Source organism: Phocoena sinus, chromosome 10 (genome assembly GCF_008692025.1).
Source record: "Phocoena sinus isolate mPhoSin1 chromosome 10, mPhoSin1.pri, whole genome shotgun sequence".
Classification (NCBI taxonomy): domain Eukaryota; kingdom Metazoa; phylum Chordata; class Mammalia; order Artiodactyla; family Phocoenidae; genus Phocoena; species Phocoena sinus.
The window spans coordinates 11,038,873-11,053,226 of NC_045772.1; the positions used below are offsets into that span (position 1 = coordinate 11,038,873).

General features: G+C 56.7%; 1 protein-coding gene across 3 annotated transcripts in view; it reads left to right on the forward strand.

Annotated features, from left to right (window-relative positions):
* The window catches only part of TMPRSS6 (transmembrane serine protease 6), a 36,709-nt gene that overhangs the window by 5,885 nt on the left and 16,470 nt on the right, over window positions 1-14,354 (forward strand). For all 3 annotated transcript variants that reach the window (XM_032646236.1, XM_032646237.1, XM_032646235.1), the window contains exons 3-8: window positions 5,012-5,145; window positions 6,355-6,422; window positions 6,984-7,168; window positions 7,415-7,456; window positions 10,315-10,519; window positions 13,310-13,446. In XM_032646236.1, the coding sequence (XP_032502127.1) occupies window positions 5,012-5,145; window positions 6,355-6,422; window positions 6,984-7,168; window positions 7,415-7,456; window positions 10,315-10,519; window positions 13,310-13,446 (771 nt within the window). The remainder of the gene's footprint in view (window positions 1-5,011; window positions 5,146-6,354; window positions 6,423-6,983; window positions 7,169-7,414; window positions 7,457-10,314; window positions 10,520-13,309; window positions 13,447-14,354) is intronic.

The following is a 14,354-nucleotide window of genomic DNA, read 5'->3' on the forward strand; positions in this document are numbered from 1 at the left end:
GATCAGGATTCCAGGCTCAGCAATGCCTAGAAACCACTGTGCGACCTTGGACACGCGCTTCTCTCTGAGTCTCCGTTCCTGTCCCATGAGATGGGAGTGCAAGTTCCGTGCTGGGGCCTAGTGCCCGCAGTTCTCAGCAGCTGCGGAAGGAGTGCTCTCCCAGTGCCCAGTTCTTGTAAAGTGACAAGCTGAAGGGGTGTAAACATTGCCTCCCCTTGCCTGCAGCCCTCCTGGGTTGCCCCTGGGGCTTGGAGCCACCTGGCTCAGCTGGAGGAGGCCCAGCGGTGCTGGTGGTGCCTGGCACCAATGAGTGCGTCTGCTCACTGGAGCCCGATCTGGGAGCTCTTCTAGGGTGGGGACCACAGCTCTATCATCTTGGGGTCTCCAGGGCCCAGCATGAGTGGGAACGAAGGGGAGGGGGGCACAGAACTCAGGTGTCCAGGGGGGTGTCCATGCACGTAGATGGCTTTATACCCCAGCATGGGCACATGTGGAATTCAACCCAGAGGGAATGTGGGTGCGGGTCGGGGGAGGGCAAGAATGCCCAGAGCAGGTAGCTCAGGCATCTCCCATGTCCTGAATTTTGGGCCCTCCCTCTCTGGTATCACAGCCCTCTCAGTCAGTCCCCTGGAACCCCGGGAGAAACTGGCCCATGCTCTGGGTCCATTCGTCCATCCTTCTATTCATTCATTCAGTACTGAGGACCTCCTATATGCCAGCTCTGTGCCAGGCTGTAGAGATAGTTCTGTTCTCACCATAAAGCTTGGCATGTGCTAGGACAGAGAAAGCAGAGGGGGCCCCGGTGGAACCCTAGCAGGGACAGCCCACCTTGCCCAAGTGATCAGAGACCTCCCATTAAGCACTCTGCAAAAGTTAGATCATTTTCTTACTGACTGCATCTCCTGGTGGAATTTCAGGTCCACTGAAAGGAATGGGGACCCATTTTGGAGCAGCCACTGGGGAGATCAGCCTCGGCCCAGCTCTAAAGGGGGTCGAGGTGGGGGGGTATTCTGGAACCCCCGGGTTGAAGCTGTTAGGAAGCCTGGGTCTGATGAGGACCCACCTGCCGTGATGCCGGATGGATTGTGATTCTGTTCAGAGCCGAGCAACGAAGGCCGGGAGTGGAAGCTGTGTTCATTTCACCACCGGCAGGAAGCCGGCGCCCCAGATAACATGGGGCTGCCGAGGCCTCCTTAGGCTGTGCGATAATTAGTCTTAAGGGGAAACCATAGAGAGTCAGGCTGGAGGGCCAGGAACTCACCTGCCAATTGTCTTTCTTCTCAGAGTCTGATTTCTCCTGATTACACTCCTAGAGTGAATCACCCCGCTGGGGGCGGGTGCTCCGTGGGGCTGAGGACCCAGGGGGTGAGTGCCCCAAAGCCTCTACTGAGGGAGGCCAACCCCTTCCCCAGAGGGATGAGGACAGAGGAGGCACTTTCGGAGATATGTGAACGATTCCTCCCGCGCTGGGCCAGGCTGTGCTCTGGGTACCGGGCACTGGACGAGGAGATGAGTCAGAGACACGCCGTGTCTGGTCTGGAAGGGGAGCTGGACGAGAGGCCTATTGCACTGGAACAGGATAAGCCTGAAGGAGCGAATGACTGGTTAAGTGGCAGCCTGACCCAGAAAGTGGCCCAGGAGAGGAGAGGGTGGGGGCCGGCTTCCCAAGGCCGGTGGGCCCTGGGCTGGTCCACTTGGAGCCCAGTAGTGGGGCCCTTCATGCTACCCAGCTGTATTTCCCTGGTCTTCTCCTTCTCCTGCTCTCCTGGGCCACAGTTTTATGCTTTATTCTCAAACCTCCCTCACCCCCCACCCGCTTTGCCCCCTGCTTCAATGAGAAAACGGAACCACTCCGAAGGGAAGCCCCATAGATGCCCTCCCAGCTGTACCCACGTGCTCTGTGCTCCGCCCATCCCCACGTGTGAACCAGCCCTGCCCCATCTAAAGTCAGCTGTCCTCCCGGCCCAGATCCCACTCCCTTTGTCCTCGTGGTGGCCAGGCTCCAGCCATGTCCCCTCTCTCCTCCGGTGGCATCATCCATCACTGTACAGCGCTTCTCATTGCTCCTGTACCGAATCCCTCTCGTGCCCGCACACACACACACACACACACACACAGCCACTTCTCTGCTCCCCTTTGCAGCAAATCCCTGTTGTTTGAAAACGCTTCAGCCTCCCGTTCCACGCCTCTTTCGGGCACCCTTTCCGACCTGACTCCCTGCCCCTCACCCCCGAAACTCCAACAGTGCTGGTCAGGGTCACCAGTCCTCACGTTGCAGAATCCGGCGGTCAGTTTGTCCCATTGGCAGCAAGTGACCGGGCGCCTCCCTGCCTCCTCCTTGACACGTTATCCTTACTTGGCTTCCAGGGCGCCCACACTTCCTTTTCCCTCAGCTCATGGTGACTTCTCCTCCTCCTCCTCTCTGCTCCCCCCCCAACCCCGACATTCCCTTATGCCCTGAAGATTCCCAAATTTTCATTTCCAGTCTGGGCCTCTCCCTTGAGCGCCACTGTATCACCGGGGCCTGCCCCTCCTCCAGGATGTCTAAGTGCATCTCAGACCCCACTCACGGTTAACTCTCTTGTGAATTGTCAGTCTACCTTTTGAGTATATTTTAAACGGGCTTTCATACATATATATATTTTTTTTTTTTTTTTTTTTTTTTTTTTTTTTTTTTGCGGTACGCGGGCCTCTCACTGCTGTGGCCTCTCCCGTTGCGGAGCACAGTCTCCGGACGCACAGGCTCAGTGGCCATGGCTCACGGGCCCAGCCGCTCCACGGCATGTGGGATCTTCCCGGACCGGGGCACGAACCCGTGTCCCCTGCATCGGCAGGCATACTCTCAACCACTGCGCCACCAGGGAAGCCCCGGGGCTTTCATTTTTAATTGATGTTTACCAGTTGTTAATATAAAATGATATTGAACTATTGATTTTCCATGTTTCAGAGGCAATGTGTGTTTATATATGAGATTTTTGGAAGTTCGAGATGTTGAGAAAATGGTATATAACTTTAGGGTATCATCAATAGTGACCTAAGAGGGCTTCCCTGGTGGCGCAGCGGTTGAGAGTCCGCCCACCGATAAAGGGGACGCAAGTTCGTGCCCCGGTCCAGGAAGATCCCACGTGCTGCGGAGCGGCTGGGCCCGTGAGCCATGGCTACTGGGCCTGCACGTCTGGAGCCTGTGCTCCGCAACGGGAGAGGCCACAGCAGTGAGAGGCACGCGCACCGCAAAAAATAAATAAATAAATAAATAAATAAAAATAGTGGCCTAAGAAAATCCTTTAAAATTGAAAAAAAAATGGAGAGAACATCCCAGATGGTGGCCATTCCATCCTTCCTGTTGCTCCCCTAACTGCTCTCTTTCTTTTACTCCCCAGCCCCAATTTGCCACCAGCAAACCTGGTCCTCTCTAACCCCAAAACATACCCTGACTCCAATCACTTCTCTCCCTCTTCACTGCACAGCCTGGTCCAGTCTCCCCCAGACCACTCTCACTTGACGGCTGCAGGAGCCTCCTGTAGTTCTCTCTGCTTCTGCCTTTGCCTCCTTAGAGCCTGTTCTCAACACAAAGGCAGAGGGATATTTTTACAAAGCAAATCAAATCATCTAACGTCTCTGCTTAGAGCCTCCCAGGACTCCTGTCTCACTCAGAGCAAAAATCAAAGTCCTTCCAGGGTTGCAAGGCCCTACATGACCTCCCCCTCCCCCATGTCATCTCCTCCTGCTCTCCCCTAGCTCACTTCTTGCTGTTCCTCAAACATCCAGACAAGCTCCTGCCTCAGGGCCTTTGCACTTGCCGGTCTGCTGCCTGAAATGCTCGTCCCATAGATTAACATCCACATGGCTGATACCATCTCCCTCTTCTCTGGCCTCCAAGTTGCAGCCCACACCAGCTCTTGATTTCCACACCACTTACATCTCTAACGTGTTATGTCCTATGTTTGTTGTTTATAGTCTGTCTTTCTTGTTAGACTACAATCTCTGAAGGACAGGTTTGTTTTTTCTTGATTATTTTGTTCATTGTTATACTGGTATATTCCCAAGTGCTCTAGACCAGTCCCTAAACATAGCAGGTTCTCAATAAATATTTATTGAATGAATGAATAAATGACTGAATAGGGGTATAAACCCTGGGCCGTGGATCTATTGTCTTCACATCAGCCAAAACAATCTTTGCAAAACGGAAATCTGATGACATCATCCCTGATTTTAAACCTTTCGTGGTTTCCCTTGCTCATGAGGGAAAGACCAAAGTCTTGCCCTGCTGATGTCTCAATCTTTTATTATGCCTCCCCCTATCTGACTGCTCCAGCCAAACAGGCTTTTGGCCCTGGTCCTTGCCATGATCCCTCTGTCGCAGGGCCTTTGCACGTGCTATTCCTGCTGCCCTGAAGGTACTTCCCTCTTTCCCCTCTTCCCAGTTTACTCTCCACTCCTCCCAGCTCAGATGGAGGGTCACCCTGGCCCAGGTTTTCTTTGCCATGTCCCCCCCTCAATAGCAACTTGTGCCTCTTCAAGACGCTGCTGGCATATGAATCCCACAGGTTGTATGGTTACTGGGGGAACATCTGCCTTACCCACTACTGTCAGCTCCACACAGGGAGACCCGTCTGTCTTGGTTTATTAGTGTACCCCACATAGTAGGTGCCACCTGGACAACCCGCTGGACAACACAGAGGTGCTAAACCAAGGACTTGACCTGCTGGGCCCATGTGGGTTTCTTGGCATCTATGTCCTGGACTGATCACCATGTCAGCTTCTGCCTGGGAGCCTCTGGGACACCATTCATCAGTTGGCCTCTCTCCTCCCTGGCATTGTGGGACCCGTTTGTCACTACACAAACTCTGAATGACAATGACAAAGATGATGATGACGGTGGTGGTGCCTTGGAGGCCCAGGATGCTGGTGGCTGAGCTGGGGGCTCAGGGTGGCAGAAGAAGGTGTGGGGGACACAGGAGCCGTCCCCATCTGTTCCCTTGGTTAACTTTGCTGCTTTCTTCCTGGGTAGGGCACAAGGCGGAGATGACGGTCAGCCAGGTGTACTCAGGCAGCCTCCGTGTGCTCAATCGTCACTTCTCCCAGGACCTCGCCCGCCGGGAGTCCAGTGCCTTCCGCAGTGAAACCACCAAAGCTCAGATGATGGTAGGAAGGATTGCGGGGATGGGAGGGAAGGATGGTGGGGACAAGAAGGGAGAGGGGAGGGGCCTGATCACGTCAAGCCAGTGGGTTAGTCCACCCAACACACTCACTGGGATCAGAGCCCCGTTCCAGGCACAATGGAAACGAGGTGGTGTAGGGCGGTGGGAAAGGTAGCGGGCTCTGGGGTCAAATGCACTAGGACTAAATCCTGATTGTGCCACTTAGTAGAAGCATGACCTTAGGAAATTAGGGCAGTGCAGGGATGCTGCCCGGACCCACTCACACACCCTCTCTTGCCGGGCAATGGCTTACTTCACTGGGGATGGTCTCCCATGGCCAGCACCTGCCACTCTTAGGTCGCAGGACAGCACCCTGAAGGGCGGGCCGGAAGTGCTGAGGAGTTATTCCCAGCAGCAGCCCTCAGACGTGAGAGATGGAGAAGGTGGATAAATACCCCGGCTCCCTTGGCCCTTGGTGGGAGCAGTTCTGAAGATGCCCCCGCAGTCTCTCAGAGGTCCCCGTTGGATGGCACCTCAGTTGCCACAGCTCTGGCCGGCACCTTCCCTCCCTGCCCATCTGTCTTCCCCACTGGTGTTCCTTGGAATCACCTCCAAATAAACCGCCTGCCTCAGGACCCGCTTCTGGGAGACCCACCCAAGGCTTTCTTTCCTTTCGTGTAAAGTGGAGTGATAACAACAGTGTCTGTCTGTAGGGTTGTCGTGGGGTTGAAATGAGAGAGGAGAGTGTGGACGTTACCTCTACGCCGTTCAGAGTGCTTTAAGAACCCACAGTCCTGCCATTCCACCCTGCCAGTGGCACTGCCACTGAACACGTGCGAAGACCAGCCAGCTCAGCTCCCGTGGCTGGCGGCTGGGGCTGAGGAGGGGACTCGGGAGCCTAGTGGGGCTTCTCAGAGTCGAGGAGTGACTTTTGATGAGGGGAAGAGGCCACTGGTGGTCTGACTGAGGTCAGAGCTGGTAGACGTGGAGGTGTCAGGGGCAGTGCCCGGGTGTAGGGGGAGGGGTAAAAAGATGGAATGAGGTTTGTTTCTTGGCATGGCCACTGCCCACCGTGTGACCGTGGGCAAGCCTCTCTACCCCATAGGCTCCTCTGTCAAGCAGGGCTGCTGGGAGGGGCAAAGGGCATCTCAGGGCAGGAGGGGGTTTCTACAGAGGGTCACCAGGGGGCTCTGCTTTTTTCCCCTCCTTTTAGCTCAAGGAGCTCATTGCCAGCACCTGCCTGGGTACTTACTACAACTCTAGCTCCGTCTACTCCTTTGGGTGAGTCGCCCGGGCCCCACGACCGGCCCCTGCTAGAACTTTAGACTCAAAGAATGAAAGACACTGTAGGCTTCTGAGGCAGTGGCTTCATGTTTTAAAATGGGGAAACTGAGGCACGGAGAGGAAACTTGGCTTCCTGCATGTGACCTCCCTTCACCCAGCTTGGCTTCTCATCTGGAGAATAGGCACAATGGTGTGGTAGGGATTACCCTAGACAGTGGCCGTGGCGCCCTTAGCAACGGCCTGATGGGTATCAGGTGAGGACACGGAGGAGTGGTAGGCAGCTGTCCCATTCACTTATGACAGGGTCCGTGGCACACAACCTAACCTCTCGTGCCTCAGTTTTCTCATCTGTGAAATGGGGCTGTTGAGAGCCCCTCCCTCAGAGGTTGTTAGGAGACTTCCAAGTGATAGTGGAGAGCAGACCCGGACAAGTAGTAAGCGCTCAATGCGCATGAGCCGCAGTTGGTGTCCTCCCCCAGCTCCCATCAGGAGCAGGGTGCTGGGCGGGGCCCAAAGTCCAGGCTCCGCCCCCAGCCCCTCTCACTGCTGCCACATCAGGGAGGGACCGCTCACCTGCTTCTTCTGGTTCATCCTCCAAATCCCCGAGCACCGCCGGCCGATGCTGAGCCCCGAGGTGGTGCGGGCCCTGCTGGTGGAGGAGCTGCTGTCCACGGCCAACAGCTCGGCCCCTGTTCCCTACAGGGCCGAGTATGAGGTGGACCCCGAGGGCCTGGTGATCCTGGGTCAGTACTGGGGACAGGGAACGTGGGACGGTCTGGCAAGGCCTGGGAAGGCTGCTGCCAGGGCTGGGATGCTCTCGGGGATGGGCCCCCCCACTGAGTGGCCAGAAGCCAGGACTGAGGGGCGGGGGCATGGGGGAGGGTGGGCAGTCAGACAGGCTGGCTGTGATAGTCTCTTCTATTTTTATTTTGTATTTCATTTTATTTATTTATTTTTGATCTGTTTATTTGTTTGTTTCCTTTTAACAGAAGCCAGCGTGAAAGACATAGTTGCACTGAATTCCACGCTGGGTACGCGACTTTGGTTTTTCCTCCCCACTTTCCTTTTGAGTTGGTGTTTTCCTTGGTTTGGTTGAGTGTCAGGGGTCCACATGGCTTCTATGGGTGCAGGAGGCATGGTCTGGGGTTACCCAGGGGGCACCACGGTGGCCTCAGTGATGGGTCCTGAGCGAGACTGGGGGCTTGTGGGGGGGAGGGGAGGAGGTGTTGTGCACATGTGAACACGTGTGTGTGTGTGTGTGTGTCTCTTGTACAAAAGTGTGTGTGTGTTGCGTGTGTGTGGGGGGGTGAGCGAGTAGCAGATTTATTTGCACATCAATGTGACCCTACTTTTCTATCATGGAATTCCATTTGCCCACAATCTACCATTTCCACTGATGGTAGAAAATAATCTTGCCAATTCGAGGTATATCAATCACTTTGGCTTTAAAACTTGGTCTTTGGGAGATATTTCTGTCACATTCAAGGATACTCCCTCCAACTTTTCCTTCCCTTTCTCAGCCAGCCAGGCTAATCTGCCCTCTCCTCCCACCCCACCCCCATGCCCTATTGCTAGAGTCACCTTGCTTTTCTCCAAGGGGCTCCAGTCTTCCCACTGAACCCCGGGAAGCAAAGCACCAGCAGGGCCACCATGCTGCACAACGCCAGGGGGCACTGCCCACATTATGGTCTGTGTGACTGGAGACTCCTGCACTTGTGCAGTGCATCACCTAGGCTACTGTACCCTGTGGCTCTGAGCATGAGTTCCAAAATTCCCAGATTCTTCCTAGACTACCTAGGGAGGCAGAGTTAAAATCCTGGTTATACCTTTTCTGACCTTCCTCTCCTCCCATGTGGCTGGTCACATGCTTATTTCCTCGGTGAATGGAGGTGGTGGAGTCAAAGGACGATTTTCAAACACTGGAAATCATGATATTCTCATACAAAGATATGAGCACGTGTCAGAGATTTATTTAACTCACTGATGAAGATGTTCCCTCCTTGTGTCCAAAGGAGAGCACGAGAAACAGATCTTGTGCTTATCTGTCATCTGTCTATCATCTAACACTGCATTGGTGCCCATGTTGCTCTGACCCTTGGTCTGGAATGGGCCTTTCCATTGCCCTTGGCTGTGCCGGGTGTCCACGTGTCCCCAGGTTTCTGGCAGCTGCTTTATCATGATCCTTATTTAGTTCAGTGCATGTCCAGAGCCCCTGCCCTCCTGGAGCGCAATGCCTAATGGGGCGAGGATGACAATTCAAGTCCTTTAAACGGGCTTTTGGGGCAGTTTATCCATGCCAGGCCCCATGCCTGCTCTGAAGACACCAGCTGACCGTGTCCTCACCCCTGCCCTCGGAGGAGCTCTGAGCCCCATGAGGGAGATGCACAGGGGCTGTGAGCCAAAGCAGAGGAAGGGATGTGCTTCTAGAGGGAGGAAGGAGTTGCTCCTGACCGGGGGCTCCTGGAAGGCTTCATGGAGGAGGGGGCAACAGACTCAGGATTGGGGGGTAGGTAGGAATCTGTCAGGTCCAGCGGGGAAGGGGCCAGGTGAGGAGAACACAGAAGGCCGTTTCATTTACTTTCGCCCAGCCTCCCCAAAGATGTTTCTGATTATCAACAGAGACCAGCACATCCCTCTCTACTTAATTTGCTTCACAAAAAAAGTAATTATTAAAATGGCAAAAGCAAAGCATCACCTTGGAGCAAGATTTAAAGAATATAAACGCCTAGGAACAGCCAGGTACCTTTCCCCAGGGGTCCTGACCCTTCCCCTTGCAGGTGTCAGAGCTCTCTCCCTGGGGAGGTCGGCTCCCCAGCTGGAGTCAGGATGGCCAGGGAAGAGGGCGCTGAGCAAGAGGCAGCAGCATCAGAGCAAAGCCTGTTCGCTCACCTCCATTCCCTTCCTGGTCCTCAGAACCACACAGAGAAGGAGGTGGGACAGGGGTTAGTACTTTGTCCACTTGACAGAACTCAGGGTGGCTGAGTGACTGGCCCAGAGGCACGCAGCTGATAGGAGGTGGTGCCGGGACGACCACGCAGCGTCTGGACTCCCCGCACACCAGGCTGCCTCCCGCATCCGGGGCTTACTCCCGAATCCTTACTGCTTCCGGGCAGAGCACCCATCCTCCCTGCTTCACAGGCTCATGATGACGTTTAAACGACATACTTATGGCAGCATACTAGCTTGCGCTCACTTCCTCTACCCGGGCTGCCTCCCAGCCCCACTGGAACACACTCCCTTCTCTCCACCTGAAATGAAGCCCTCATCCCGCTCCCTTTATTGCTCGGCCATCCCACTGGCCTCCCGGCCTCCTCAGCTTTGCTCCCAGTAGCCAGGGGAGTCTGTGATCCAAGCCCGACCGTGTCCCAGCCCTGCCTAACCTTCCATGGCTCCCACGGCCGCAGGAGGAAAAGGCTTCTCTCCTGGGCGTGATCTGGGTCCTGCCTGCCTCCTCCCACTTGCCCTCCTGACTCAAAGTCCCCTGTCCGCGCCGGCCTGCAGCCCTTTCCTTACTCTGTGACCTCCCAGGACTTCCCTGGGAGCCCTCACTTCTGAGCTATTCCGCCCAGGGCCTGCATCTTTCCCTGCTGCTCTCCTTGCTCCCGGAAAGTGACGGGACCTTTCTCTGGCACTCGCCTGGCATGGAGAGCTCAGTGAGTGCTAAGGGAACGAATGAATGAACCAATGAATGAGTGCATGGTTGAGGAGGCTGGGGATGGAGCAGTAGGGAAACAGAAAGCTGGGATATAGCATATCTGGGCTGACCCCCATCCAGCTACTCTCCCCGCCCCACCCCTGCTTGGGTGAGGACCTGACAGGGCTGGGCCCACTGCGGGTCTCTCCTCCCAGCTAACAGGGGTCAGGGGGCCTGTCCCTCTCCCCACTCCAGGCTGCTACCGCTACAGCTACGTGGGCCAGGGCCAGGTCCTCCGGCTGAAGGGTCCCGACCCCCTGGCCTCCAGCTGCCTGTGGCACCTGCAGGGCCCCGAGGATCTCATGCTCAAGCTCCGGCTGGAGTGGATGCTGGCTGACTGCCGGGACCGGCTGGCCATGTATGATGTGGCTGGGCCCCTCGAGAGGAGGCTTCTCACCTCGTGAGTCCCTGGGAGGGCAGTGGGGGGAAGGTTGGGAAGGGGGTGATGGTGTGGGGTCAAAGCCACACCCAGTGTTCTGAGACAAGGGGCTGTGTGACCCCAGGCCCTGGTATTTGGTATCCGGGAGACAGTGAGGCCAGCCCAGAGGGAGATGGTGAGAGGAGACTGGAAAAGGCTGTGTGCTGTGAGCAATCCCCTTCCCCTCCCCCAGCCTCAGTTTCCCCATTTGTAACAAAACAGGTGTACTAGATGACCCCTAAAGTCAGCTCTGGGAGGCGACGTGATCTTGTTAGAATGCTCCAGAGTCTGGCAGCCCCAGACTTCCAACCATACTCTACTGCTTTCTAGCAGTGTGCTCTAAGCCAAGTTACTTTGCCTCTCTGCGCCTCAGTTTCCTCACCTGTAAAATGGGTGCACAGCCATGCCTACCTTGCAGGGCTATTGTGAGGATTTAAATCAGACCTGCTGGGCCAGGCTCCTCACACATAGCGATGCTGTCCATTATTACCATACATTAAATGTATCCATTAAACATCCAGTAGCTATCCATTACTACTATCATTATGTATAGTCGAGTTGGGGCTGAGTAACGAAGGGCATGGAATGCCAGGAGCTATCTGAACTTTAATACTTGCTAAGTGAGGAACTAACAGAAAGTTCTTGAGCAGAGGAGAAGGGCTTTAGGATATGACATGGAATGCAAAAGGCGGGCAGGTGGTGGGCTGTGGGGAGACCAGGAAGGGGCTGGAAATGGCCTTGGCCTCCAGGAGCCTGATCACCCCCCCCACTGGGTGGGAGAGGGGAGTAGGTCTGTAGGAGGTCAGGGGACACCCTGGGGCACCCGGCTGCTGCCTCCTCTGTCTTTCTCAGGCGCCCAGCTTCCAGCTTTCGGGATGGGGGTGGGACCTGCATGTTCAAGATCAAGGGCAGTCCTGAAGGGCGAGCTGGGTGAAGGTTCTCCCCGGCCCCCTCCCCCGGGGCCTCTCTGGCTCTCCAGGGTCTGAGGCTGGCTCTCATCTGCAGCCCTCCCCCCGCCCCCCCCACAGCCCTGACACCTGCTGACCGCAATCTGGCGTGTGCGTGGGCTGGGTTCCTGGAGGGCTCTGGGGAGCCCAGAGAAGCCAGACACAGCTCATTTCCAGGACTGATGAGGGTGGGAACGCTTCAGCGCTTTCCCTGGGGCTTCTCCAAGTGCCCCCCTGCAGCCTGCTGTTGCAGAGGGGACCTGACTGCCGGCTCAGCTCTGTTCCTACTCATGGTGGCAACAAGTGGCTCACTCCGTCTCAGACCCTTGGAGAAGGTGTAAAATGATGGGTCAGACAAGACTGGGGAGGTCCTCAGACTTGCACCCCAGGCCATGAAGGGGGGACTTTGGTAGTAATGGGAAGACGCGGGGGCGGGGTTGGAGGGCGGGGGGAGCTGGTGGGGCCTCCACCAACTTTCACCTCGTTTTAGTTACAACAAGGGCTCAGCTGCTAAGTAAATAAAAGAAATCCCCAATATTAAAAGAAACCGTTAAAGGCGACCTCAGGTCCCCCTTAATCCGAATATCTTACCTCCCACCTCCTGGAGGGGAGGAGCAGTGGAGGCGGGGAGGGCCTGGTACCTCAGGGTGGACCCCTCCCCCCGACCCCCGCAGTGAGATCAAGCCAGCGGAGTGGGGACCAGTGCCTGGGCAGGCGGAGGCCAGGGGAAATGCCCCTTCCCAGGACCCTGGGGCACCAGGACCCTCCTGGGTCTTCCCTCCACAGTGGCCAGTGTTGCCAGGGCTGCTGTGGGTGGTGTTTTTGAGGCTGTGCTTGGATTTCTCGCACTTCCCTGGGTGCCTGCAGCCCCCCACGTGGCCGTCCACTCCCATCGGTCAAGGCCAGAGCTCCAGGGCCGGCGCCGGCCAGGCAGTACCCCGCAGCTGGATGCTGGCGTGCCCCCTCCGGGGGAAGCAGGGTTATTAGCTTTCTGGGCATTGGTCTACCGATTAGCAAGGGCTCCAGAGAATTCTGTCGGAGGCAAGGGGAAGTTTGGCAGATGTTGGCAAAGAGTGAGGGAGAGGGAAGCCGGGAGCACTCCACCTGAGATGGGCCGACCATGGGCATGGACACGGCAGGGGCGCCAGACGCCGTCACAGGCAGTGCCTAGCGTGGGTCTGTCTCTGCTGTGGACCCAGGGTGGGGCCTTGGCACGTTCGTGAGCCTGGGTTTCCCCACCTGGCAACCAAGCGGTTGACCTTGACAATCTCTGAAAAGCCTTTTCAGGGCTGACATTCCTCTAAGAGTCTAGAATTCTAAGATACTGCTATTTCCTCTGTGCCTCCCCCATGGCAGGCTCTGGGTAGAATCCTGGGGTGCTCAAGGGATCACCAGACCGCACATCTGTCTTCTCTCTGTTCCAGCCCAGAACAGGGCCAGGGGTTATGTGTGGCCAGCCAGCGGGTATAGTGCCAGTCTGGTCTGCCTACTGGGCACTCAGGGGTCACAGGGATTCTGAGGGGGTGGAGGGGTGCTATGGGCCTGGAATGAGCCATCACAGTCGAATTGTAAGCTCCAGAAGTCTGGGTAACCTTTTGGCTTCTCTCCCGTGAGGAGCTGGCCTGACCCTTACAGGGCCTCCAGTCAGCCCCCTGGGCCAGAGACGGTCAGACACCTGCCTGAGGCCACACAGCAGACTAGCCGAAGACCCAGATATATAGGCTGCCAATCCCTCCTCCTCTGCTCCTCCCGGAAACCCGCTGCCCTCCCTGATGCCCGTCTCAGACCCTGCCTCCCCTGTCGCCGCCTTTCTCTGTCCCACCAGGGTCTATGGCTGCAGTCGCCAGGAGCCCGTGGTGGAGGTCCTGGCATCGGGCGCCATCATGGCGGTGGTCTGGAAGAAGGGCCTGCACAGCTACTATGACCCCTTCGTGCTCTCCGTGCAGCCCGTGGCCTTCCAGGGTGAGGGGTCAGGGGTCCCTAGGGGATGGGAGGGGCACAGTGGCAGAAGCCAGGGGTGCTCCTCGGGCTTGCCTTCACCTTCTTTGCTCTGGTTGGGGATGGGATGGGGGAGGGAAGGTTCTGGAAGTGCCTCTGCTCTCCAACCTCACCCCCACCCCTGGACCCCCTTTATCTCTCTCTATTCTCACTCCATTTCCCCCACCTTCTCCCTCACCCCCTCCCCTGCCCCTCTCTCCCGCCCTCCCTCATCTCCCCCTCATTCTCTCTCCTGCCCTCTTCCTGACTCTTTCTTTCCTGAGGTTACTGTCTGTCTGCCCTCCTCTCTCTGTCCTCCCCTGCCCCCTCTTCCCTCTGCACCCACCCTGGCTGAACCTGGAGCATGGGGTCCACCAGACAACCCTCTCACACCAAAGGCCAACCACACAGTCGTCCCTGGAGATGGCTCAGGGGAGGGCGATTCACAGCATTCCTTGGGAAAGGGTCCCCCAGGCTGCCCCACTGAGACTCCCCCACTCTCCTCCTGCTTCAGATTCCCCCTCCTCCACCCCCTTTCTCAGGAAGAGCATGTCCCACCCTTCACACCCGATGGCTGGCTGTCCTGGGCTGTCCTGGGCTCAGTGGAAGGGAGGGTTGCAAACAGGAACTACACAAAGAGCCTCTCCCTGCCTCTGCCGTCAGTCTGCCTCTTCCCACCGGCTTTCCCCTCCGTCCCCTGGTGTCCACCCCACTGGTCTCCTGCTGGTGGCCCAGGTCCACAGGTGACCCCTGGGAGTCCCTGGAGCTAAAGAGGTGCCATTGCTGCCCACTCTCATGGACGTCTCTGACATAGCTCTACGGGGAGGGAATGGGGGCTTTAGGGCCCCTGACTTCCATGGAAGGTGTTGTGCTAGCTGGGAACACACCTGCTG